Source organism: Pleurodeles waltl, chromosome 12, assembly GCF_031143425.1.
Source record: "Pleurodeles waltl isolate 20211129_DDA chromosome 12, aPleWal1.hap1.20221129, whole genome shotgun sequence".
Lineage (NCBI taxonomy): Eukaryota > Metazoa > Chordata > Amphibia > Caudata > Salamandridae > Pleurodeles > Pleurodeles waltl.
The window spans coordinates 684,030,907-684,055,633 of record NC_090451.1 but is presented as its reverse complement, the minus strand read 5'-3'; the positions used below and the strand labels follow the sequence as shown (position 1 = coordinate 684,055,633).

The window sequence follows — 24,727 nt, the reverse complement described above, 5'->3', positions numbered from 1 at the left end:
TGTTTCTTGTGTTTCATCCTGTGAGCTTCCTAGTGGTATTTGATGACTCTGTTGTGACATCCAGAGCACCTGTGTCTGATGTTCTAAACTGTGAGTCTCCTACCCATATCTGATGACTCCACTGTGGCAACCTGAACCTTTGTGTCTGATGGTCTACCACTGGACCTTCCTAGTCATATCTAATGACTGTTGTGAAATCCAGAGCCTGGTTGTCCAATGTTCCATTGTGTAAGCTTCAAAGTGGTATATTTGATGACTCTGTTATGATGTCCAGAGCTGTGAGTATGATGTTCTACACTGTGAGCTTCCTAGGGGTATTTGATGACTCCAGTATGATGCCAGTGCCATGTGTCCGATGTACCCAGAGAGATTCACAGCAATATTTGATGAATCCACTCTGAGATCTAGAGCTCGTCCGCCTGATGTCATACATGTGATCTTCATAGGGGGTACATGATGACTCTGTTTTGATGCCCAAAACCTGTGTGTCTGATATTCTACCATTTGAGCTTCTTATCAATATCTGATTTCTCCTTACGTCCAGAGCCTGTGTCTGCTGTCCTATCTTGTGCGCTTTCTAGGGGGTATTTAATGACTATGTAGTGACATCCGCAGACCGTGTCTGAGGTTCTATACTGGCAACTTCACAGCAGTGTTTGATTACTCCTTTGTGACGTCCTAAGGCCAATGTTGCTTATGTTCCACCCTGTGAGCTTCCTAATCTTTTCTGATGACTCAGTTGTGATGTACACAGCCTGTGCAAGTGATGCTTTACACTGTGCTTCCTAGCTGTATTTGGTCACTCCTCTGTGATGCTCTGAGCCTATATGCCTTATGTTCTACCCAATAAGAATCCTAGCGATATTTGATGACTGAGTCGTGGCTGTAACTGAGGACCCACAGAGATGGGTGACTCCTTGACATTAAACAATGTTAGTAGTGCCTTCTGAAAGGAAGGCAGATAAAGCTGATCTGAGAATGAAAAATGGACCTATCAAATCCATTGATGATGTTGACTTCAAGTGTGCCTGGGAAACCTTGTTTATCTGACTGCCATTTCATATGTCTAGGGGAAGAAGAAGATTTAGAGGTATATTTCCTGCGCTGCTGCTCTTTCAACTTGTGGAAGGCAAGAGGACAACAACTCTCCGTGTGCTTATGTCATCTCCTAGAGAGCCCACATGTACCCCATTGCAAGGCCATAAAAAAATCTGGCCTTCTTCACTCAAACATTCTTAGGATGCCCATTGCCAAAGGAAAACTATCATGATCCAAAATCAATCTATGCATATTGATTACAAGATGCTGGATACTAGAAAGGTGAAAACTCTGCACCCATAAAATCTGATGCTGTGAGTTAGCATCCTACCCCCAACCACACAATGACATAGTAATGGCCATGGATGGGGTAATACCAATCTATACCCAACATTCTGAGTCACATTCTGCACTGTATTCCCTATTCTCAGTAGATTAACACACCGACCTTTCACCTCCTACAAGCTGGTAGATGGAAATGGAGGAGCCAGTGCGTGGTGATAAAGGGGAAAGAGGGCTAAGGAGGGCAGAAGGGGACAGGGCAGGCTGAGGGTCGGCAGTGTGGCATGCATGCTGGCGGAGTGGCAGCATGGAGGCTGGGGCTGACTGCTTTTGCAGCCCAAACTCGGGCCTAAAATTCTGACAGGTTAAGTGAGGTCCAGTGCTCCCACACTTGACTAATCTGGATACAGGAACATCTGGCCAATCGTGATTCAATAAAGCAGTATTTTGCTTGATGATATCGCCCTGTCTAAAGTGGTCCTGCAGTGTCATTAGGAACTAACAAACAACATGTGGTTCCTGCATTTAGAAGAGGGCTTTTACCCTGTGTTAGGGGCTGACATGACCTTGAAAGAAGGTTGAATATTTTTGAAAATGGCAACAACAAATGACAAAACAACAGATGCACATAGATCCTAGCTTTTGTATCTGATGTCCTGGACATGAGGCAGTCCCAAATGCATGAGTAGAAATGCCATTGCACTTAAACAACTACTGCAACTACTGAAAATATATCAGATTCTGCCAGATATCTGAATGCATCAAAGAAGATGAATCACCTTGAAGACGCATATGCAGCAGAATGTAGACTTAGATTATTTTTTATCAAGAAATACCACAAACATCCAGACATGAGCAATGGAAGAGACCATCACAATGTTATTAGGAATCATTACTCATGCCCAGCTTTTGACCTCCAAGATGCCAGAGATGCAACACAGATAATGGCGTTTAACACCATTGCACTGTAAGCATACAGCCATGGTGTAGAAGAAACAAAGCACAAAAACAGATTGCTCACCGTGTTCAATGGCATCGCGGAAGAGAACCAGATTCATTGGAACCACCCCAGGTCTGCTGTTGAGATCACTGAGTTGGTTCTCCATGTAGATCTTCAGGGCTTTGAAATCGGTCAGGTCTTCGTACACTGGGCGTATGAAGTCACCTTGGCGAGGGGAAGAACACAGCAGGGCACAGGTGAGCACAATTTCAAATTAGGTTAGGATACATTTCAAGTCATTCAATGGCATATTCAATATGTCACCACAACAATATAAGAGACAATATGGACTTTCTAGTTTGTTATACCAGTGCCAATCTACTGTGCTGATACTGAGTAACTATAAGTATTACTGGTACACTAACCAGCTCAATTCCACTAAAAAAAAATCTTATGAATGGACCTCCTTTTTCCCTTCTTCCACAACAAACAGTGCCTTCAACCACACCAAAGAGCCCTTTTCACCTATTGTAATAACGCCTTGAAGATCCTCTGCTTCAGTTTGTGCTACCTAGACTTCAAGAAATATAACCCCAAAGCCCATCACAGAATATGTAGAGTTCAACACTCAAATCATCTGACTGACCCAAGAATGAAGGATAGTGGTGGGATCTGAAACAAGGAATTCACAAAGGAAAACACAAGCCTACTAACCGCACAGACGTTCATGATGAATAAACTGCATATACTAATGGATTCAGTCTTGATTCACTTTTGAGACAGCCACAGACTAGTATATATTAGAACCATCCACTGGCATCAAACTACTAGATGTGGTCAAGTTCAACAGCGTCAGCTAGAACTGATCAATAGTCTCGAGCACGTAGAAAGCCAAAGTCTGGAGCGGTTGGATACCAGAAGAGGACACTAAAATCCTGCTTCCTGAATACACTTTAAAATAATATACATTAGACCAAACTTAGCTCTAGAGTGTAGAAAGCTGGCTCTATATATGGTGCACAAAAAAGAAGTAAGCTGTGCAGAGAATCCAGTGGATCCCCAATTGGTATTGCAGAGACGTAAGTAGATAGGACTAATGCTCTATTTGTGGTAGTGCGGGCATGCAGTGAGGCTTATCAGAGGGTAGTGCTAAGCATTTGTTGTACTCACAGAGGCAATAAATGAGACACTCAAAAAATAAATCTGAGACCACTTTATAAAACTAACACTTCTTTTTATATATGAGTGACCCACCTCAGATGGAGTCTGGCACAGGTATATCTCAGGGCAGTGGTTGGGATTCCATTCACCAGTAAGTGGTGGAATTGGAATTGTTTACTCCCCTGTGGAATCTCCAACTCACATGTTGACCCCACTTTTCAGTTAAAGGCTAAGAGGACCTCCTCATCTGAGGAATCATCCTCTAAGGCTACACTGGCAACCCCTAGGGGTTTGTTGTTAGGATAGACATTGTCCATTGTTAGGTGTCCTGACTGGTTACAGTAAAAGCGCCAAGCCTTAGTAGCATCCCAGTTATTGCCCTAGTTCCCACTTTTGTTTTGTGAGGTGTCTTGAGACCCCCACTTCAGAACAAAATTTTGGGGGCCTACAGAAGACTCCTTTTCTTTTCTTAGGGTTGTCCACCTTTTTCTCTTGGGGGCTTCCCTGCGGTTACCCCCTCCATATTTGGTCTTGGACACCCTAGTTCTAAGCCAATGATCAGCCTTCCTCTCCAGCTCTTGGGGAGAGACTGGCCCCAGATCCATACTGATGCAACTTCTCAGAAGTACAGTTACCTAATAGGTGTTCCTTCATAATCAAACTATATGGCCAATCATAATCTTGCACCTGACTTCCCTTTAACCAACCACCTAATGTTTTTACTGAAAGGTCCACAGAATCAACCCAGGACTGACTCGTGATTTTCAGAGTCTCCCTGAACCGGATTCGATATTCTTCTGTGGTAAGTCCAAAACCCTCAATCAGGGTGTCCATCATGATGTCATAGGACTAAGCATCTGCCTCATTCAGTGTCAGGAGTCTATCTCTACACTTTGATGCGCACATTTCCCAAAGGAGAGAGCCCCAGTGTTTTTTGTCAAGTTATCTGGCAACACAGGTCCTCTCATAGGCTGGGAAACATTTGATGATATCATCACCTTCCTCATATTTGGGGACAATCCCATTGGGAATTTTAGGGTCAACGTGCTCTAGTCTATCCTTAGTTATAACATTTCTAACACCATTCATGGGTGTTAAACTCATCTCTTTTCTTTCCTTCTATGTTGCCAGGATCGGTCTTCCAGGGCAATTCTCCTAGCTAATCTCCTTTTTAGAGAGCCTTACTCTGGACCTTGAGGAACCTGAGCCATCCTCATTAGAGAGGGGTGTCCTAGACACTTGGGGTACAGGCTCCACTCTTTCAAGTGGTGGAGGGTCCAGTTCCTACTCTTCATCGAGCTCTTAGGAGCTGGGGGGTGTCATTGTCACCAGTGACCTATCTCAGATGGTAGCAGGGGCGACAGATGCAGTGATTGTTGGAGATGTCAGGTTTCCTCTCACCACAAGGCTTCGGGAGAGGGGGCCTGCACGCCAAAGCTGCAGGCACCTCAGGTGAGTCCAAGATGGGTGAAACCACACTTGACTCGGTCTATGGGCAGCTGGGACCCGCGCTGGAACCAGATTCCCTTGGTTGTGGATGTCGGATGTAATGGTCACTTCTGGGCACCTTAGAACTGCCCCCTGTTAATCAACAAGCTCTAGTGGGTTGACTGACTGGTCCTGACCAGTTCAGCCACCACAGACGCATATCAGATATGCGTCTGTGGTGGCTGAACTGGTCAGATATGCGTCTGTGGTGGCTGAACTGGTCAGGACCAGTCAGTCAACCCACAGTAGCTTGTTGATTAACAGGGGGCAGTTCTAAGGTGCCCTCTGGTTGCAGTTACTAATACACCCCTCCCTGGCTCAGTGAGGGTTTATTAATCTGAGATGTTTGATATCAAACATCCACACATTCAGAGAAGCCATCATGTAGCTGGGAAACTTGTAATGACCAGTGTCCAGCACATGCATTTGAAATGGCTTCCCTGGTCACTTATTATGTCTGAGAATCGACAAAGACATAGCAGGGGCATATCTGCTCATGCAGATATGCCATCACATGTAATATAATGCACCCTGCCTTGGGGCTGGAAGGCCTGCTAGAGGGGTGACTTACATATATTACATGCAGTGTTTAGGGGACATGCACACAGGCTGTGTGCAATGTTTTATTTGCAGTTTTGGGAGCACCATGTCACGCACCCTGCAATGGCAGTCTGCATAAGTTTGGTGTTGGGTCCCTCAGAGTGGCCCAAGTTGTGCTGCAGCTCTGACGATCCCCCTTCAATACCCATGCCCTTAGTACCAGGAGTACCATTTACTAGGGACTTACCTTACAGGTGGCTGAAGGGCCTGGTCACTTGGGGATCAAGTGACCAGGTGTCTTGTTTTAGGGAAGGGACACTGGCACTGGGGACCTGGCTAGCAGGAACCCAGTGCACTTCAAAGTTGCATCTAAAAAACAGGCAAAATGGGGAGGGGGGGGGTGGGGGGAGTACTGCAACCAGAACCCAGCTCCCTACATGCAGTAAGAGCTCTTATATTTAAAACGAAAAGGGCTTTAATTATTCATTTGAAAGATTGGGCAGTTATAATAATGCACATCAAAATAAGCATTAAGGCCAGATCTGTCATTATTACTGAGTAACTCTGAACTGTGCCAGCCAAATAAGTACAACTAAGTCAGTCTGGACTATGCCAGCAGATTCACGGCACCTGGGTCATTCAGGACTATGCCAGACTTATAAGGGTACTTGAATCAATCAGAACTATGACAGCTGTATAAGGATGCCTTAGTAAATCAGGACTGTGTCAGCTTTATCAGTAAAGTTGAGTCAATCAGGATTGTTCCTGTCAGTTCAGTAGACCTATTTGTACAGCAGAGTCAAACAGGATTGTGCCAGTCGAACAAGTTACTTACCTTTTGGTAACACATTATGAGGTAGCCACAATATTCAGATGCAGATTCCTTACCGTTGAATTTCCCCAGACGGATGATTGGATCCGGGAAATCTTTCTTGAGCAGTAACCCTGCGAGCCGGCTGGTGGCTTAGTTTAGTCGTATGCACCATAGTGATGTTGTGGTCACCTATATAAGCGTCATTTGTGGCACGCTAGCGTCAGTTACCCTTTCATAACTTTCCACGCCAGGAGCGCAGACCAACGAAGTTCACTGACTTTGGTGTGTCCAAACTAGGGCCCTCGAAGGGATCATCCATAACCATAGAAATTTGCCCAAAGACCGGTGAGGAATGAGTGGGTTGATAAGGAATCTGCATCTAGATTTTGTCGCTACCAGATAATGGATTACCGAGGGTAAGTAACTTGTTCATCAGATAGACACATCTAGATGCAGATTCCTTACCTTAGAATAAATACCCAAGCAATACCATCCCTGACCGTGGGCTGTTGTCAAATTTACTATACTACAAGGTCCTGCAGGACCGAACGGGCGAAATGCCCATCCCTGCAAACCTGACTGTCCAGGCAGTAGTGTTCAATAAATGTGTGCAGGGATATCCACACTGCTGTAGGCAGATGTCCAAGACTGGGACTCCATGTGCTAACACAATGGTCTCAGCTTTTCCTCTTGTGAAATGGACCCTCATGCCCTCAAGAAGCTGCTTTTTAGCCGAAGCATAGCAGATCTTCATACAGAGAATGACCCGCGCCAAATGGTTTGCCTCTGTACTGCCTGACCTTCCTTTGCTCCATCATACCCCATGAAGAATTGGTTGTCCCCCTGGAACTCTTGTGTGCAGTCAGTTTAGAACAACAACACTCTTTTTGGGTCTAGATGGTGGAGTCGATCCTCTTCTTTAGAGGGATGTGAAGGAGCATAAAAGGTGGGCAGGGTGATTGACTGGTCCACATGGAATGGAGTCACCACTTTCGGGGGAAAGAGGCCCTAGTGCGAAGCACCAGTTTGTCTGGGAACCCAGACAGGAATGGAGGTTTGGATGACACAGCCTGCAGCTCACTCACCAACCGGGCAGATGTTATTGACACTAAAAAGGCTGTCTCAATGGTGAGCAGCTGGAGGGGCAATTATCCAGAAGCTTAAAGGAAGTACACATCAGAAAGGGTAGAACTAGATTTGGATACTACTGAGGCATAATGAAGGACGAAGGGGGAAACACATGTACACGTTCCTTAAGAAATCTAGTTCGAAGACTTAAAAAGAGATGGTTGGCCAGGTAGCCGCAGGAAGGCAGACAGAGCATAAAGATATCCCTTACGCATACCCAGAGCAAAGCCCTGCTGGGCAAGGAAAAGAATAAAAAGAAACCATGGTAGGGGGAGAGAGCAAGCCAGTATCCAGACTGCTGGCTTCTCCCAGTTCCTTACATCAGTCCAAAGATGTCTCCAACTGGTATTCTAAAGGGTCCATTGACCCATCCAAATCCTCTCCCATGCCTAGCCCTTCAAAATATGGCTCAGGCGGCAACCTAGGACCTATGAGTCCTGTCAGTGTGGAAATCAACGTCGATCGATGCCATTCTGACTTCAAATCATCTGAGATCAGAATAGGACTGGAGCTCCCAATTTTCCCCGTAGCTTTGACATCGGTGAAGGTCACAGTAGCATGACCGATGTCAGTCCAGATCCAAGATGGGCTCCACAGGGGCCCATCGGAGCTGTGGCTGAAGCCACCAGCAGAGAACCTAATGGGGCCCCCTCCGACTCCACGTGGCCTTACCCACTCCCTTACCTGGCAGGGGTCACTTTGGCTCCAGAAAACAAAGGGTGGCAGAAAGTCGATGCAGGCGATGGCTCCGCAGAACATTGCCAGGAACGCTGATGTTCCATACTCGTCACATCAGCTGATAGGCCAGGAGAAGTCGACTTCTTGCGCTTGTTGTGCCTCGTCCCAGAGTGTCCCGAGCACTTGGAGTGGGACGAAGAGGACTAGGGGCTCCTGGAGTTGTCCCGCAACCTTCCCCTCGAATGGGTCTGAGAACTTTGATGTATTACCTGCCAAGGCGCTAGCAGATTCACGAACCGCTTCCTCAAAGGTTTTGTGCCATGGCCCGGCAGTCCAAGCACCACTTGGAATCATGATCGCACTTGAGACATCGCTCAAAAAAGACTTTGAGAAAATGTCAAACAAAATTCTGTCAAAAACCGACACGTATCTGCGCTAACTGTCACTGAAAGAAAAGAACTGATGCCCACCCACCAAGGTGGTGTCTACATAGGTGGCCATGACATCACTACGGTGAGTACAACACTGCAGAGAACCGAATAAAGCCATCGACAGCGCGCAGGGGTACTGCACAAGAAAAAAATTCAGGATCCAGTCTAACGCCTGGGGAAATTCTAAAGTAAGAAATCTGTGGATAGATGTCTCTATCAGATATATAAGTAGCATTATAAATCAGGACTATGCCAGATGTCTTGGTATGCCGGAGCCATTCTGGACTGTGCCAGCTGTATAGGTATGTCTGAATAAATCAGGAGCGTGTCAATCTTTTGAGCGCTACTGGTTCAATCAGGGCTGTGACAAGCATATTACCACACCTGAGTCAATCAAGTCTGTGTCAGCCAAATCAGTACACTTAGTGCAAACTAGACTCTGCCACCTGCCTCAGTGTTCCTGAGCAAGTCAAGACTGTTCCCATTCTATCAGTATGTTTAAGTCAATTGATACTGTACCCACTGTAACAGTACACTTAAGTCAATTAAGACTGTGCCAGTCATATCACTACAACTGTGTCAACCAGTACTATGCCCACAGTACAAGCCATATCAGCATGCCTGCGCCCATGAGGACTGTGCCAGCTTTAGCAGTTCACCTGAGTCAAACAGGATTGCACCTGCACTGTCAGTACGATTACATTAATCATGGCCGGGCCTGCCCTATCAGTACACCTGAATCAAGCAGTACTGTGCTAGCTGAATAAGTACACCGGAGTCAGTCATGGTTGTGCCAGATGTATCACAATGCCTCAATCAGGACTGTGCTGTAAATATCAGTATGCTTATGTCAATCATGGCTGTGCCAGCCATATCAGTACATATGAGTCAGATAGAGCTGTGCTACCTGAAACAGCACACCACAGTCAATCAGTTGTATCAGTCAGGACTGTGCCAGCCGTATTAGTACACCTGAGTCAATCAGGGCTGTGCTACTTGAATCAGTACACTTGAGTCAATCAGTTGTATCAATCAGGACTGTTCCAGCAGTACCAGTACGCCAGAAACAAGGGCTCATCCAAAGCAATCCCTGAGGCGAGAACTTGTCTGGTAGTGTGACTGAGTTACTCCAGGAGCTCTGGCATCAAGGTGGGGAGGCAAAGGCCCCGAGTTGCTGTTGCAGTTAATGTGGATCAAACACATTACCTACCCCCATACGTGAACTGGGTCTCAAATTACAGATATATAGGGAGCTATTGTTGAACACAAACTGGGAAGCCGTCTCTGGTTACTGGAGAGTCCTAACTAGGTAGGCTGGTTTAAGGTATCCTTAAGAACGGTAACATGCCACAAAGTGGCCATAATGCATGAAAAAAACTCCACAGACTTGGAACAGGAGTGTCGCTCAAGGATAAGTTTTTTTGTATTAGTTTTGATTCCAAAAAAAGCAAACGAAAGAATATTACATAAAACAGTAGGATCTCTTGAGACACTCAAAAGGATGTTGAGAATGTTTAAACTGTAACATAACTTACACATGATTCTAGAACACGGCTAGCCTTCTGTACTTCCTTAGCAGCCTTGGAATCAGAAGCTAAACAAGTTACTCAAATAATGACATCGCACAACCGAGGGCTAACCTATGACTACCTCATGCACGAGTTCCTGGAGGAGACACTACTTCTGAAGGTGCTCCCGCCGCTTTCAGATTAATAATAAATGTCTGCCTGGGTTTTAAGCAGTGCCTAACGTGTAGAAAGGAATCAAGCATTTACAATGCAACGGGTCTAGTGTTTGCTCGTGTTAGAGCAAATAGCGTTGTAAACTCCTAACCGGACTTTTCTTGCCACATAAACCATGGTAATGGTACTTCATACTGGAGCTTGTGCTGCTGTGTCTCCAGGGACATCTACAGGCGACCGGTGGCACTGCACCCTCGCACTTCTATAACTGGATCCAGTCACTGACATTCCCTAAACGAAATGAGTGGAACAATAAATAATTGCTGCAACTTGAGAGTGCCGGGATGTTAGTTTTTGTTTTTCTCATTCATGACTATTTTAATTGGTAGTAAATATAATATTTGTTTATATTTCGGGGCTCATTATAAGAAGGCACGATGTGAAAGTAAATAAGTGCTCCTATTTTTCAGCGGGCGAGAGGACAGTCTTCTGAAACAGACACGACCCTTTTCTGAAACTACAATGAACAATGCAATCCAATAAGAGCCGCTCCACTAGGCCCCCCCCCCCCCCAAAGCTACAAGAGAGATAGAGGTGCCGCCGTCCACCGGTTGTTAAAAAATGAAAAGTAAAAGTGCCACCGCCGCCGTGAGAGTTATTGGCTCCCTGAGTGAATGTCTAAACCGAAACCAGAGGCGGGCCATCACACGCTGTAACAGTTGTATTTATTTTATTCGTGACCAGGAAATAAGCCTTCTATATTCCTGTCCTGATGTGGGGCACTAAGCGTGATAGTCATGTTTGGCGCTGAGTCTCTACATACATGGAGATCTATATATAAGCTGAAATAAAAAACAGCGCGATCGTGCTGCTACAGTTCACTCCTAATGAAACCTATCGGCAAAAGTGAAATTATGGACGTAACCGGAAAAAGTGCAATTAACTGTGTGACAGGGTCGATATTATGCAAAGCCCTCGACTTCTACCAAGCGAGATCGCAGCACATGCGATGCAGGCTCGTTCCCTTCCAATATGTTGGCATGCTCATGGCTAAGCCATTGACAGTTACTGTGGAATGGTTCAACTTCCGAACGACATGTGACACCAAGACGACTAACGTGTTCCATCATTTACAAATTTCAGAAGCATAGGGCAAGCAGAATGTCCCTGTAGCTGCTCGGTAGAGCACTGTGAACCCTTAAAATAGGCGTCATCATCGCACATACGATAACAGAATAACATACCTAGGTTCTGTCTGAAGTAGTTGAATCCCATAGCAGGAGACTGTAAATATATGTGTTTTCATTTGACTGAAAGAAGGCTGCAGAGTACATTGTGTGTGCTTATACCAATTCCTGTCGCCTTTGCCATCAAAAGCTGTTGGTATTTCACAATTAGGACTTCATTGGCGTCTGCGCTGTACGTCGTGGAAACCAGAAGGAAAAAGCATCACCTCCAGTAAATTATTGAGTAAGAAGAAATATGGAAAACTAAGCTTATTGGAGAACGCCAAGGGAGACTTACAGTGGCTGGTTTGAAAGGGCTACACTGTGAGAAAAAAAGAGAAAAGCTGAAAAACTGACAAACTTCAGCAACAAAGATACAATCGGAACGGGAGGGCGTGTGTAGCTGAACAGCAGGATGGTTAAAAAAAAACTACTGTCAGTAGAGTAACTGTAAATACACTGTAAAGAATGCCTTGCCTAAATGTACAACCTTGTCATCTCTGTATTGTCCATAACTCGCCATTGGTGTGTTGCCTCTGCCTTCTCCCTCTTCGAAACTTAGATTTTTACCCTTTAGCCACCCTCCTGCGCCCTCTCACTGTTGGACACGGACTTTGGTTCCCCTCCTTTAAAATGTTCACCGTTAATATCCCCCAAACATTTTGGTTATCTTAGCTTATGGAAATAAACGAAACGAAAGAAATATAAGCGCGCGTCACAATTTGAGCAAACACAGGTTATTAACCGTTCACGCCCTGAATGCTTGCTGCACGGGCCTTTGCATTCACAGGCCTGTGCCTTCCACATCGGGCGTTTGATTAGCGAGAGATGTTTCAACAGCAGCAGCTGAGAGAGGCGTGCACTCGGCCGCGGAGGCAAGGGTGGGAATGGAAATCCCCCCATACAGGAAGGACGGACCAGGCGAGCGAGCTTTACCCAGTACAAGCAGCTAGAAGGCGGAATGTGCAAGCACGGAGCCATACCTCGGAGCACTGGCCTGTACAGCAAGGTGACGCCACTGTTGGAGGTCTAGGTCGACAAGTACACCGTCGGGCTAGCAGAAACCCTGGGCTTTCAGTCTTTCACGAGCAAAGATGCCAGCTAATGTCTGAGGGAGACTGGATTCATGTTATATGGTTCTCCAGTGGTGGCATCTTCCAAAGAGTCTTGGCTTTGACAGAGAGTGCGTCAGGTAATTCCGATACCCGTGCGAACTCCTTCCTCAGGGCCTGTGTGTACATCTGTCATGGAAGGAACTCATATTGTGGCTTCTGCACTGACAGTCTGAGGACCAGCCCTATCTAAGCCTCACACTGATGACTCCACAAGTCCTCTGGACGCACCACCAAGGTGGACGAGGAGAAGACAGACGCACACATCCCAGGCTCTCCATCCAATTGAAGAAGTGCAGGTGAATGACCCTTTCTCCATGCACATTCTCTGCTCTTCAGATGCCGCGCCTGTCGGCAGAGACAGGAGGTCTCTGTGCCTAACCCTTCCATAATTACATTGCTTTGATTCCGGTCTCATGAATGACATTTAAGACAGCGGAAGGAAGACAGGGCCTCAGAGGCCTTTAAATGAAAACTGTCAATCGCAGTGGCAGGTGACCTTTCAGTGAACAGCGACAGCAATCTCCACACTAGGACTGCGGCGGGCTGTGCGCGCAGTGGGCGGGAAGCATACACTTGTAGAAATGCACAGCGCAGGTCAAAGGCAACATTTACAGGAATTGGTCACATTAAAGGAAAAATCTCACCTCAATGAAAAAGATGACGTAGGACCGCCTGCCCAACAAGGGAATCAGTTCTTTGTGTTGATTCCAAACAGTAATGCTGCGTGAAAGAATGCGCAGTCTTCCACGTTGCAGCCTGACATTTCTTTTCCAAGGCTATCCCTTGAAATAGAGCAGCCCATGTGGAAATTGCTCTTGTAGTGTGGGCTTTCGGACGGCAAGTTAATGGTTTTCCAACTTTTGTGTGGCAAAACTGAATGGCGGCTGCAATCCAACGAGCCGTCGTAGCCTTAATGACTTGTACCCTGACAGCCTTGGGCATATGAGACGAACAGCTGGTAAGTCTTCTGGAGCTGTTTAGTATGCTGAAGGTAGAACTTTAAGCATCGTTTGATATCCAGTGTGGGGAGAGTCCTTTCCGCCACCATTGACGGATTCGGGAAGAAGGTTCTTAATATCACTGGTTCATTCAAATAAAAAGATGAAGGCACCTTAGGAATGTACCTCGGATTTCTTCTAAGAAGAACAAAGTCGTCTGAAAACATAAGGTAGGGTTCCTTAGGGGTAAAGACCTGTATATCACTGACTCTTCTCGTGGACGTAAGAGCAAGTAGAGTTGCTATCTTCCATGTAATGTATTTCAGCTCCACTCTGTGAATAGGTTCGAACGGGGCTTTTGTCAATTGTGAAAGAACTAAGTTTAAATGCCATTGGGGCAGAGGTGGTCGCATCAGAGGGAAAGTGCGAAATAGACCCTTCATAGACTGTTTGATTAGCCTGGATGAACCAAGGGAGGGCGTATCCGCAGAGAGTCTATAAGATGATATAGCAGCCAAATGGACCTTTACAGATGCATGACCAAGCCCAGCCCTTGATAGAGTGAGAAGGTATGATATAATTTGCTCTGGCAAGACCTTTAATGGATGTAGATTGTTTTGATGGCACCAGATACAAAACCTCTTCCATTTGAGTCTGTAAGTCCTGATTGTACTGTCAGCTCGTGCCCTAGACAAAATTACTTTGCATTCTTAATCAATGATCATGCCCTGGAATTCATGGAATTCAGGAGCCATGCGTGCAATTGGAGAGATGCTGGATCTGGATGAAATATCTGACCTTGACTCTTTGTTAGAAGGTTGTGCTTGCAGGGGAGACGTAAGGGATTGGGCACTGACAGGAGAAGGAGTTCCGTATACCAATACTGTCTGGGCCACTTAGGTGCTATGATTATGAGCTTGCAACCTCCAACTTCATCTTCTTCAGAAGCCTGGGAATTAATGGGAAGGGGGGAAAAGCGTATGCAAAGATCCCAGACCATCGCATCGAAACAGCATTCCCCCACGACGCTGGGAGTGGGTATCGACGGGTGTAAAATTGGCATTTGGTGTTATGATTGGTGGCAAACAGATCCGAGGTTGGCCGTCCCAAGCATAGAAAGATGCTGTCCAGTTCCGCCTGATCGAGTTCCCATTCATGGCAGTTGTTGTCCATCCTGCTGAGAGAGTCCGCTAGGGTGTTGTTGACACCTGGAAGGTGTTCCACTCTCAGACAAATCTTGTGAAGTGTGAGCCATTCCCACAGAGATTGAGCTTCCCTTGAGAGGGAAAGATAACTCGTTCCTCCCTGCTTGTTGACGTAGAACATGCTTGTTGTGTTGTCTGTGCGGACCAACACAGAAGATCCCGAAATCCACGGAAGGAACGCTTTGAGCGTAATAAATTTTGCCTTTAACTCTAGCAGATTTATGTGCAGTCTCCTCTGTGCAGTCGACCATTTCCTTTGAATGCACATGTCTTGCAGATGACCTCCCCAGCCCTCCAATGAAGCGTCCGTTGTGATAATGAAATCTGTCATTGGAGTTAGAAAGGTCAATCCCTGAGAGAGATGGTTGGTCTGGGACCACCACCACAGAGTCTCCACCATCCTTGGTGTAATATTGATTGAATCCTCAAAGGATCCTTGAAATTGGGTCCATTGTATCTGCAATTCCTCCTGTAATGGTCTCATTTTCAACCTTGCTAGGTGGACTAAGGTGACTAATGAGGAAATCATGCCTAGGAGCGACTTGAATGTTCGTACTGAAACTGACCTTCTTTTTGAGACCATGATAGCCATGTTGGTCAGCTTCTGTTGATGTGCCTTTGAGAGATAAGCCTTGTTCTTGATGGTGTCGAGTTCCGCAACCAAAAAGACTATTTTGCGTGCCGGAAGAGTGAACGATTTTTAGAAGTTTACTGTTAGACCTAGATTGTGAAATAGTCCTAGGCAAGCGTTGGTAGCCTTGGATGCCAGCTGTGATAAGGGAGCTTTTATCAGCCAGTTGTCCAGATATGGGAAGACTTGAAAACCCTTGTTTGGGAGGAAAGCTGCTATCGGATCAAGACATTTTGTGAAGATTCTTGGCGCTGACTTTAAACCGAATAGGAGGACTTTGAATTGATAGTGGGCACCGGCCACAGTGAAGTGGAGATATTTGCTATGCTTTAAATGTATCGGAATGTGGAAATAGGCATTTTGGAGATCCAACGATGTCATATAATCTCCAGAGTTCAGAAGGTGCAGGATATCCAACAGTGTGACCATAAAGAAGGATTGCTTCCTTAGAAACTTGTTCAACTTTCTGAGGTCTAGGATTGGTCTCTATTCCCCTGACTTTTTCCTTAATAGAAAGAACCGGGAATAGAATCCGAGTTCTCTGTGTGGCACAGGGACCTCTTCTATCGCCCCTTTGGACAGCATTAGGAAAACCTCTTGCTGAAGCAAACGAAGATGAAGTGGTTGCGATTTTCCTGGCGGATGGTGTGGTGGTTTTTGTATAAATTCTAGCGTATGACCTTGAGCCACTATATCCAGCACCTATTTGCCCAATGTTATGTTTTTCCAATTTTAAAGGTAGTTCGAAATGTTCGCTCCTACTTGATGGAATTGTGGAAGCGTCGCCGGTACCAGACAAGGATCATTGTTTGCTAGGTTGATCCGGGGTTTAATAGCTCTGCTTCCTTCTCCCACCATGCCTGATGTAGGATCCTGTGGATGGTAGCCTGTAAGTCTGCTGATAGGCCGGTCTATATTGAGGCTGTTGGTACTGCCTATGGTAGGAGCCACGAAACATAGAGAAACCCCTACCTCTTGCTCCCCGTAAGGGCTGTTTCCTGTACTGCAAAGTACCCAGAGAACGAGCAGTGTCCGTGTCAGCTTTGATGGCCTGTAAGGCATTATCTATATGCTTTCCGAAGAGAGATTCTCCGTTATATAGCATATCTAATATCTTGAACTGGACCTCTGGCCTGAAAGAGGTTGCTTTCAACCACCCCTGACGGTGCAGTACAGCTGCTCCTGCCAGCTGATGAAAGCCTGTGGAGGCTATATCTAGAGCGAAGTCAATGATCTCTTCTGAAGTACGTTCTCCTTCCTGCAGAATTTTACGTGCCTAAGATTGCTTGCTCTCAGGAATGAGCTCTAGGAAGGCGTTCATGTCAGACCACATCTGACGTTCATAGCGACCCAAAATCGCTAGAGAGTTGGCTGCACGGACAGGTATAGCCGACATGGCTGAGAATCTCTTGCCCACGTTGTCCAGGCGCCTGCCTTCCTTATCTGGAGGAGTAGATATAGGCATTGATGGATTCTTAGAATGCCGTTGGGCAGCTTGAGAAATTACCGAATCTGGCTTTGGATGCCCTGTCAAACACGCTGGAGAGTCCTGTGTAGCCTTGTACTTTTTATCCAGCTTTTGTGGAGCTGGTGGAACAGTCGCTGGATTTTCCATAATTTTAATGCCTTCACTCCAAACAAAGTCTATGATTGGAATTGCCCTCACCAACTTTCTTGCCTGTTCTTTCAAGTCATGGAGGAAGCATTCCGACTGTGAGACCGAAGTTGGTAAATGAAACCGTGGGACCGCTCTATCCATTAAGTTATGAACACCTCCTATAACCTCCAGTGGAGAAGCTGATGGACGTGGAGGTGGTGGTGATGGAGTAGGAGCTAAATATTCGTCTCAGTCATCGTTAGGATGTTGGGGTGTTGAAATCTCTCCTTCTCTTTCATGACTCCTCCCCCAGTCTAGCAGAAGACTAGGAAGTACGGTTGTTACCATACTTGGTGATGTATCTTGCGGATAAACAGTAGACCTAGACATCGTGGTGATTTTCACTGTAGCGTGAAGATCAGGAGATCCAGAGGAAATGGGAATCACGCTGTCTTGACTTACAGGAACTACTGGCATCGTCGATGGTGTCGATGACGATGGTCTCTTCGACGGAATTGGAGTCGCCAACGATTTGGCCGTCAGCAACGGTCTCGTCGACGGTGGGGTCGTCGACGGTACTCTCGTCGACGATGGCGTCAACAACGATGATGTCGTGGAAAATGGTGTCGACGACGGTGATCTTGCCGTCGAAGTTTTTGTTGACGTTCCCTTCACTGACGAGGACTTTTCTGGAGCAGCTTTTGTCGACAGGCTCCAGCGACAGATGCGACTTATCCGTGACTCTCACTGAAGGAATCTGAGCATTTATAACAGACGTCGACGTAGTCATAGTCGACGACGGTCTCGTTGACGAGACGGTGGAGACGGTAGCTGTGGAAACCGTCGTCGTCACTGTCGTCAACGGTAGTGTCGTCGACTTGAATTTAAGAGAAACCTTTCTAGAAGTGGAAGGCTCTGATGAAGGAGAACGGTGACGGGACTCCTTTTTGCAACGAGGAGAGGATGGCTGAGATGAAATTGAGCTTTGTATGTTTTCTTGGCACCCTCCTTATGGTGCGTTTTGTGGTGTTTTCTGGATTTCTCCGCCTGCCCCAGGTCTGCAGATCTGGACCTTTTATGAGGTCTTTCTGAATCAATTTCCTCACCAGAAGTACAGGATTTAGCCTGTAACCAGATCCACAGTCTTCCTTCTCTGTCTCTAAGGGTCTTCGCAGAGAAGGTGCGGCATATCTCACAATCTTTTACCTTGTGCACAGGATGTAAGCAATATAAACAGTCCTTACGTGGATCATCCACATGCAGCCTCTTCTTGCCACAGGTCTTACAAGGGTGGCAAAGGCCTTTTCTGGAAGAATCATTTTCTGAAAAAAAAATTGTCTTGAGAGGAAAAAACTGAGCAGAGCTCCGGGAGACTCCCTTCACACGACGTGCGGTAGAAAATCTGAGGGAATGAGCCTCTCTGGGGATTATTCTAGAGGGTGCTGGAGCCTGATTGGTCATAAGTCCAGTTTGGGTCTTTTTACAAAAGGACGAGGATAGGCTATAAGTGTGATTTTGATAGGCTATAATGCTGTGGGAATTGTTTTACTCACTGCTTTTTCATGTACCGTGGGACTCCCACTTCGACGACGGGGATGATTCAAGCATGTGAATTTATGAAAGATCTAATACTGGATAAACGTAGGCTTCCCTCCTCATTCCTTGAGGTTGAATCTGACCTGCTGGATCTTCTGGGTCTACACTGTATATGAAGGCTTCTTCCTGGCCTGCCTCGTGTATATATACACATCACTCCTCTCATCTCGCGAGGAGCTCCATTTGCTGCATTCTTCAGACCTCAAATTATTCTAAATAGGTAACACAAATACTCAATATGGATTAGTTACTTACCTGTAAATCCTAGTTCTCTTCCAGGGGTATCCTCATCAAAGTCATAAACATTGAATATTCCCGCCCTTGTGCGGGGACCCCGGAGCATATATATATAAAATACATACATATTATCATGTGTAAAACAGCAATGCAGGCTATAATCATAAATAGGCTAAAATGCTTTATTTCTATGCAAGTTTTTTTTTTTTTTTTTTTTTTTTTTTATATTATAAAATCACAATAGATCATAAATATCTACCTAAGCCCCAAAAACTGGACTTAGGGAAGTAAACAGCAGTAAATATCAGAGAAAAATAGAAAAAACCACATTGAAAAACAATGAAGCATTCTTAGCCAATAGGCTGCATGCAGGTTAACACAGGAGAACCATAAAAACTTTGGCACCGTGCCTTTAAGACCCTGAGCACCTCCAGTATCCCACCATGCCTCAGGGGTGAAGGGAAGGTGACAGTTGGTTCACAGTTAGGTCAGTACTTTTTTACGGTGACAATCTGTGTAACTGATCAGAAAGATAATCTGTCCTGCACTTCTAAGAGACTTAAGTCCGGGGAGGAGGGTGGGTTGTTTATGACTTTGATGAGGATACCCCTGGAAGAGAACTAGGATTTACAGGTAAGTAACTAATCCTTCTCTTCCAGGGGATCCTCATCAATAGTCATAAACATTGAATAGATTAGCAAGCCCATCCCTAAACTCTGCGGACTGTCCGAAAGAAGTGCAGGAAAAAATACATATTCATGCAAATACATTTCTAAGAGAGGCCTGCCCCACCTGGGCATCCGCTCTTGCATCCGAGTCTAAACAGTAATGCTTAGTAAAGGTATGCACAGACTTCCATGTAGCAGCCTTACAAATCTCGGAAATTGGTACATTGTTAAGGAGGGCAGCAGTAGCCGCTTTTCCCCTTGTGGAATGCGCTTTTGGCCTAGCCAGTAATTGCCTATTAGCCAGTTGGTAAGTGTTAACAATACAAGACACAATCCATCTTGATATAGTTCGTTTAGACGCTGCCTCTCCTGTTCTTAAATGACCATAATTCAGAAACAAATGGTTAGAATGTCTAATCGGTTTTGTTTTGTCCAAATAGAATTTCAGCACTCTTTTTAAGTCTAAAGAATGCAATGCTTTCTCAGCCGGAGTCTCCGGATTGGGAAAGAAAGTCGGTAAAGATATAGTCTGATTGATATGGAATTCTGACACCACCTTCGGAAGGAAAGATGGGTGAGTTCGCAGAACCACTCTATTATCGTGAAAAACCGTGTACGGTTCTCTGCAAGACAGAGCCTGAATTTCGCTGACCCTCCTCGCTGAAGTAATGGCCACCAAAAAAGCCGTCTTCCACGTAAGGTGCTGTAAAGAGGCCTTGTGGATAGGTTCAAAGGGAGGGCCCATAAGTTTTGACAGGACTACATTCAGTTCCCATGGAGGAGAAGGTCTCCGAATGGGAGGAAAAACCTTTTTCAAGCCTTCTAAAAAATCCTTGACTACAGGTATCGTAAAGAAGGATTCCTGAGAAGGCGACTTACGATACGCTGTAATTGCAGACAAATGAACCTTAATAGAAGATACCTGCAGACCAGACTTCGCCAGATGAAGTAAATAGGATAGTATGACGTCCTCCTGAGCTCGTATGGGATTTATACCTTGTTGAGAGCACCAGATGTAAAATCTCTTCCACTTAAAAGCGTAAGAACGCCGCGTGGAAGGTCGTTTTGACTCTTTCAAGATGCTCATGCACTCCTGTGAGAGCCCTAGGTGCCCATACTGTAGGAATTCAGGAGCCATGCTGTCAAGCTCAGAGAGGGAAGGTTGGGATGTAGGATTCTGCCTTCCATTCTGCTCAGGAGATCCGGTCTGCACGGCAACCTCCTGTGAGGTCTTTCCGATAAGTTGAGTAGGTCCGTGTACCAGAATTGGCGGGGCCATTGTGGCGCTATCAGAATCATTCTGGTTCTGGAGTTGTAAAATTTGTTGATTACTGCCGGTATGAGGGGAATCGGTGGAAAGGCGTAGAGAAATGTCCCTGACCAGTTGATCAACAGGGCATTCCCTTGAGATCCCGGACGGCAGAACCTGGACGCGAAGTCTGGGCATTTCTTGTTTGTTTCGTCTGCAAAGAGATCCAACTGAGGTCGACCCCATTGACCGAAGATGTCCTCGACGACTTCGTCGTGTAGCACCCAGTCGTGCGCGTCTTCCAGATGTCTGCTCAGGAAATCTGCCTCTACGTTTTGCTGACCTGGCAGGTGTACCGCTGTGATAGACATTCCCCTGGCCAGGAGCCAATGCCATATCGTTTGGGATTCTCGAGACAGAGGTAGTGATCTTGTTCCCCCCTGTTTGTTCAGGTAATACATTGTGGTTGTATTGTCTGTCTGAATTAGGATAGATTTCCCCTGAACCAATGGAGAGAAAGATTTGAGAGCCAGATGGACTGCTCTGAGTTCCAGTAGATTTATGTGATAGTTCTTTTCCTTGTCGGACCACAGACCCTGAGCTTGGAAGGAACCCAGATGAGCACCCCAACCCTGAAGAGACGCATCCGTTACCAGAGTGTCGACTGGAATTGTCTGGTGAAACGGAGAACCTATGGACAGGTGAGGTCTGTGCATCCACCATTGTAGTGATTGAAAAGCCACTGCTGGTAGTCGAACTCTGTCCTCCCAGTGACCAGTCTTTTGGCTCCAATTGTTCTCTAATGCCTCCTGAAGGGGCCTCATGCGTAGCCTGGCATTCGGGACAATGAAGATGCATGAAGCCATGGAGCCCAGAAGCGATGTCACCTGACGAGCTGTAGGTGCATCGGCTGTTAATAGATGTTGACACTTCCTGTGGATTGATAAAAGTCGTTCCTCCGAAGGATACACTCTTTGGAGCTCTGTGTTTAGTATCGCTCCCAGGTAGTGGAGGTTTTGTGTTGGAATCAAGGTTGACTTGTCGTGGTTGATTTGAAGACCTAGAGACTCGAAAGTTCTTAGAACGATATCTCGATGTTTTCTCGCCTGATCCGGAGATGAGGCCTTCACTAGCCAGTCGTCCAGGTAGGGGTAGACGAATATTTTTTGTCTTCGAAGGTGTGCCGCTACCACTGCTACACATTTTGAAAAGACTCGGGGTGCAGACTTCAGGCCGAATGGAAGGACTCTGAATTGGTAGTGCTGTGACGCTATCTGGAAACTTAAAAATTTCCGATGTTTGGTTGCTATTGGGATGTGAAAATATGCATCCTGTAGGTCGATGGAGCACATCCAGTCTCCCTGATGCAGTTGCGGGACAATCTGGTGAAGGGCTAGCATCCTGAACTTTTGTTTTCTTATGTACTTGTTCAGGAGCCGTAAGTCCAGAATTGGTCTGAAGAGGCCCTGTTGACCTTTTTTCGCCACCAGAAAGTAACGGGAGTACACCCCTTTTCCTTTTTGTGCCGGAGGAACCTTTTCTACAGCTTTCTTTTGTAGGAGTGCGAGAACTTCCTTGCGTAGCAGGCTGAGATGAGAAGGAAAACACCTTGCTGGCGGCAAGTGTGGAGGAGGTTTTTTGAAAAGGAGAGAATAGCCATGTTCGACAATATTGAGCACCCATTTGTCTTTTATGATTGAGTGCCACTCGCGAAGATGATGCGTAACACTTCCCCCCACCGGAGTGGTGCACAGTGCTGAGGGAAGCAATGCCTCATTGCTTTGATGGTGTCTTTGCTGTAGACTGTTGAGGTCTACTTGACCCTCTGTCTCTTGTGGGTCTACGTGCCTGAAACAGGGGACGTCCCTGTCGTTGTTGTGGCCTTTGAGACCAGTGAGGGGTTTGAACCCTCTGCTGGAATGGTCGTCTGTCATACGGCCTGTACCTCCGCCTGAAGTCTTTTTTACGTTCCAGGCCCACTGCCCTCATCGTGTCGACTTCCGTTTTCATTCGGGCCATCTCTTCATCCGCGTGGGTACCGAACAACGAACTCCCGCTGAATGGGAGGTTCAAAATGCGCTGCTGTGCTTCCTGTTTCAGACCCGTGAGCCGTAGCCAGGAAGACCTCCTAGCGCAGATTCCGTGCGCATACCCATGCGCAGCCAAATCCGCCCCGTCCGCCGCCGCGCTGATGACCTGGTTAGATACTAGGCCCCCTTCCTGCAAGATTTCCTGGAAGTCCTGTCTATCTTCCCTGGGCAACTTTTCTGTAAATCTGTGGAGTGAGTCCCACAGAGAGCGGTCATATCTGCCCAGAAGTGCTGAGGCGCTGGAGACCTTCATAGCAGATGCTGCCGTACCGCACATCTTTCTCCCCAGAGAGTCTAGGTGTCTGCTCTCCTTATCCGGGGGGACTGTGGAAGATGATGCCACAGAGTGTGTTTTTCTGGCTGCGGCTAAGATCACAGAGTCCGGTGGCGGATCCTTCCGCAGGAATAAAGGATCTTGTTCCGGAGCTTTGTATTTCTTTTGAATCCTAGCCGGGGCAGACTTGAGAGTGGCTGGAGACAGAAAAGTGTCCATAGTCGGTTGCAGCAAACCCGGTACTAGTGGCAGCAGTTTTCTCGAGACTGATCTGTGTTGTAGGGTCTCAAAGATAACTGAGGATGAGGTGGCCGGCTCCGGTACCTCAATATTTAGCTTCTGCGCTCCCCTTAGAAGAACCTCATTAAAAGTGGTGATATCATCCACCGGGGAAATCCTAGCAGGTGGAGAATCTGTGAGTGTGGGGGAGTAGCGCCCCACAGACGATCCTGAAGAAGACCAAGAAGGTGATCTTCTGCGTGGTGTTCGTGACCTGGTTCTCCTTCGGGAACGGGACCTGCTCCGAGAGGCTGTAGCAGAGTGTGCAGGTCTTGTGGTCGGCTGACGAGAAGCAGAACGAGCCCGTCCTGCTCTAGCTGTAGGCGATGGCGTTCTCGGTAATGAGGCAGTAGGAGAATACATCCTCGAGTATTGTGAATCCGGGGATGCTGTGATGGGAGAAACATGCCCCGATGCTCTGGAATGGGATGATGCACTCCTTATAGAGACCACCGGTGAGGGAGCTTTGTCCGCTGGCTCTACTGCCTGTGACACAGCTGAAGGTTGTGCCGACGTCGATTGTATCCTCGACGTCGAAGGTTGCGATGGCTGATCTGTTCTCGACGTCGAAGGTCTTGACGTCGAAGGTCTTGCCGTCGAGTGTCTTGACGCCGATCGCCTATCGCGGGACCTGGACCTACTCGCCGTCGTGTGTCTCGACGTTGAGTGGCGAGTGGTCGACGGCGGATGTTCATGCCGTCGAGGTGTTTTTGGTGTCGTGTCCTTCGACGCCAAGGGGTGAGACGTTCTCAACGGCGAACGGGAGCGCCGGAGATGACTCGACGCCGAACGGCGGCCTGCCGTCGACGGAGATGTACCCCTGTGTCCATGCTTCGACGTTTTGTCCCTCGACGTCGCTCTGGTCGCCGTCGACGGCGATCTATGCCGGTGAGACGGTGGTGCCGATGACGTCGATGGAGAACAAACAGGTACAATCCTACCTGTCGACGTCGATCGGGCCATTCCTTCTGCTGTAGGTCTGGGAAGTGAAGAGGATGTTGACTTTTTCCTCTCCTGAAGCCCATGTAGCCTGATCTTCTCTCTGTCTTTGAGAGTCCTCCTTGACATGTTCTTACAATACTTGCAGGTGTCAGGACAGTGACTCTGTGGCAGGCAGACAATACACAGAGAGTGTGGGTCTGACTGGGCTTTCTTCTTCCCACAAGAGGGACATTTTACAAAAAGAGATGGCATTTTTCTGTCAGAAAAAACCTTCCTAGCTCAGACAAAGATGTTACTTGTCGAGTGAAAAGTGAAAAAACGCTTTTTTAAAGAATTTTTCTGAGGAAAACTCAGAAAACTGAGAGCTCAATGCTCCAGGATCCTCTCAGAAGAAGCCGGAAAAAAGAACTGTCCTAACTGTGAACCAACTGTCACCTTCCCTTCACCCCTGAGGCATGGTGGGATACTGGAGGTGCTCAGGGTCTTAAAGGCACGGTG

At 46.7% G+C, this 24,727-nt stretch overlaps 1 protein-coding gene across 1 annotated transcript in view; it reads right to left on the bottom strand.

The window, feature by feature from the left end:
- Nucleotides 1–24,727, bottom strand: part of DNAH2 (dynein axonemal heavy chain 2) — a 1,666,550-nt gene that overhangs the window by 501,200 nt on the left and 1,140,623 nt on the right. Inside the window, exon 55 of the mRNA XM_069218683.1 lies at nt 2,342–2,485. Within this exon, the coding sequence (XP_069074784.1) occupies nt 2,342–2,485 (144 nt within the window). The remainder of the gene's footprint in view (nt 1–2,341; nt 2,486–24,727) is intronic.